Source organism: Poecilia reticulata, linkage group LG18, assembly GCF_000633615.1.
Source record: "Poecilia reticulata strain Guanapo linkage group LG18, Guppy_female_1.0+MT, whole genome shotgun sequence".
NCBI classification, from domain to species: Eukaryota; Metazoa; Chordata; class Actinopteri; order Cyprinodontiformes; family Poeciliidae; genus Poecilia; species Poecilia reticulata.
In genome coordinates, this window is record NC_024348.1 from 20,614,994 (window position 1) to 20,617,353 (window position 2,360).

General features: G+C 41.1%; 2 protein-coding genes across 2 annotated transcripts in view; both read right to left on the reverse strand.

The window, feature by feature from the left end:
• LOC103480810 (gastrula zinc finger protein XlCGF8.2DB-like) overlaps nucleotides 1-2,360 on the reverse strand; it is a 78,826-nt gene that overhangs the window by 75,664 nt on the left and 802 nt on the right. The gene's annotated exons all lie outside the window — the stretch shown is intronic.
• The window catches only part of LOC103480812 (gastrula zinc finger protein XlCGF26.1-like), a 22,085-nt gene continuing 19,752 nt past the window's right edge, over nucleotides 28-2,360 (reverse strand). Inside the window, exon 4 of the mRNA XM_017310391.1 lies at nucleotides 28-2,328. Coding sequence (XP_017165880.1) covers nucleotides 1,148-2,328 — 1,181 coding nt within the window. The 3' untranslated portion in view covers nucleotides 28-1,147. The remainder of the gene's footprint in view (nucleotides 2,329-2,360) is intronic.

Sequence of the window (2,360 nt, forward strand, 5' to 3'; positions counted from 1 at the left end):
AAAAAGCCATAAATATTGATCCAAACTAAATAAACTAGATACCCATATTCAGGATTGATGGGTAAGTATAACTTATAACTAATTCATTTTCTGGTTTGAATATATAAGAAGTCTAAAAATTTGCAAAGGTAGTTTTTCTGGATTCCAAGTTCTAATCCCTGTTCCGGGTTGCTAAATGAGCATAAGTATTCTCTGGACTTTCCAAGTGTGCTCTAAATTTGTAAAAGTAATGAGTATTCCATAGTTTCTAAGTAATAATAAGTCAATGTTCCTGATCTGGAAGAATTTTTTCTGGATTCTAAGTTTGTTCCAATTCCTTTTCTGGGTTAAAAGTCAGTACTGCAGTTTCTAACAAAAGATACAAAAATAGGAAAGGACACATAGGGCAAATGGCAACATTTAGATAAAACAATGTTCAAAACAAAGACATAAGTGAAGGCGATGACATTACAGGCTATGAAACCACGTTGCTCAGCCTCCCGGCAGAAGTGTGATAAGATATTATCAAGTCTTGTCCATGGGAGCGCTCAGCTGCACAGCTGCATGGATAACATGTTTATATATCTTCAAGGAGATTGGAAACATGCTGCCCTTCTAAGGCCACATGGGGGAAGCCAATTCAGAAATGGAATGGATTATGAATTTCAATCTTCCCTAAAGTCTCTCCGATACATCTCAGTTCCCAATTATCCAAATTAGTGAGCCGAAACTATCAACTTCTGAAACATCAATTCTATCCCGCTAGTGCGTTTTAGAGTCCTAAGCAGGGCTGCATGTCTCAGCAAGACTCGCATCCGACTTGCGTCTCTGTCCACACCAACAGTGTTCATTAGTTCGGCTAAGTCCGTCACAAATCTGTCGATAAGCCAGGAATCCACAAGCTCCAAACAGCAGACAGCCTGTTATCATGAATAAATCCAGGGTGAATCCCGCCGGCTGTGTCCCCGCAGGATTAGAGGGCTCTCATGTGCCCAGATTTCTCGACGAGAAAATTTGATTGAATTCAGTCAATGTCATAGTGAATCACTGGCAGCCTGCAACCAACTGCTGTCTTTAACATTTTCTACTTGCTGTTTACATCATCCGACCAGATTTTCCATTCGTTCTGATGCCAAAACGGATCTGAGGCGTTTCGTTCCTAAGGCTCCTAGTCTGAGTGAGTCCTCATGTGACGTGTTAAACTACTTCTATTTTTGTAACTCTTTCCACAAGACTGACAAGAGAAAGGCTTCTCACCTGTATGAATAATCATATGAACATTTAGATTGCCTTTTCGAGAGAAACTCTTTCCACAGGTCCCACAGTTGAAAGGCCTCTCACCTGTATGAATTCTCATGTGAACAATGAACTGTCCTTTTTGAGAGAAACTCTTTCCACAGGTCCCACAAGAGAAAGGCCTCTCACCTGTGTGAAGTCTAATGTGGTAAGTGAAACTATTTCTGTCACTGTAACTCTTTCCACAAGACCCACAAGAAAAAGGCTTCTCACCAGTGTGACTTCTCATGTGCCGAGTGAAAGTCTGTTTAACATTGAAACTCTTTCCACAGGTCCCACAAGAGAAAGGCCCCTCACCTGTGTGAATTCCCATGTGCTGAATTAAACTATATCTGTCACTGTAACTCTTTCCACAAGTCCCACAAGAAAAAGGCTTCTCACCAGTGTGACTTCTCATGTGTCGAGCTAAAATCTGTTTAACATTAAAACTCTTTCCACAGATACCACAGGTGAAAGGCCTCTCACCTGTGTGAATTCTCATGTGCTGAGTTAAGGTCTTTTTTTCACCGTAACTCTTTCCACAAGTCCCACAAGAGAAAGGCTTCTCACCTGTGTGAACCTTCATATGAGCATTGAGAAGGTCTTTTCGATAGAAACTTTTTCCACAGGTTCCACAAAAAAAAGGCTTCTCACCTGTATGAATTTTCATGTGACAAGTTAAAGTCTGTCTAGAAACGTAACTCTTTCCACAGATACCACAGGTCAAAGACTTCTCATCTCTGTGAATTCTCATGTGCTGAGTTAAAGTCTTTTTTTCACTGTAACTCTTTCCACAGATACCACAGGAGAAAGGCTTCTCACCTGTGTGAATTCTCATGTGAACCATGAACTGTTCTTTTCGAGTGAAACTCTTTCCACAGATACCACAGGAGAAAGGCCTCTCACCTGTGTGAATTCCCATGTGCCGAGTTAAATTCTGTTTGTCACCATAACTCTTTCCACAAGTCCCACAAGAAAAAGGCTTCTCACCAGTGTGACTTCTCATGTGGCGAGTTAAGGTCTTTTTTTCACGGTAACTCTTTCCACAAGACCCACAAGAGAAAGGCTTCTCACCTGTGTGAATTCTCATGTGCTGAGTTAAGGTC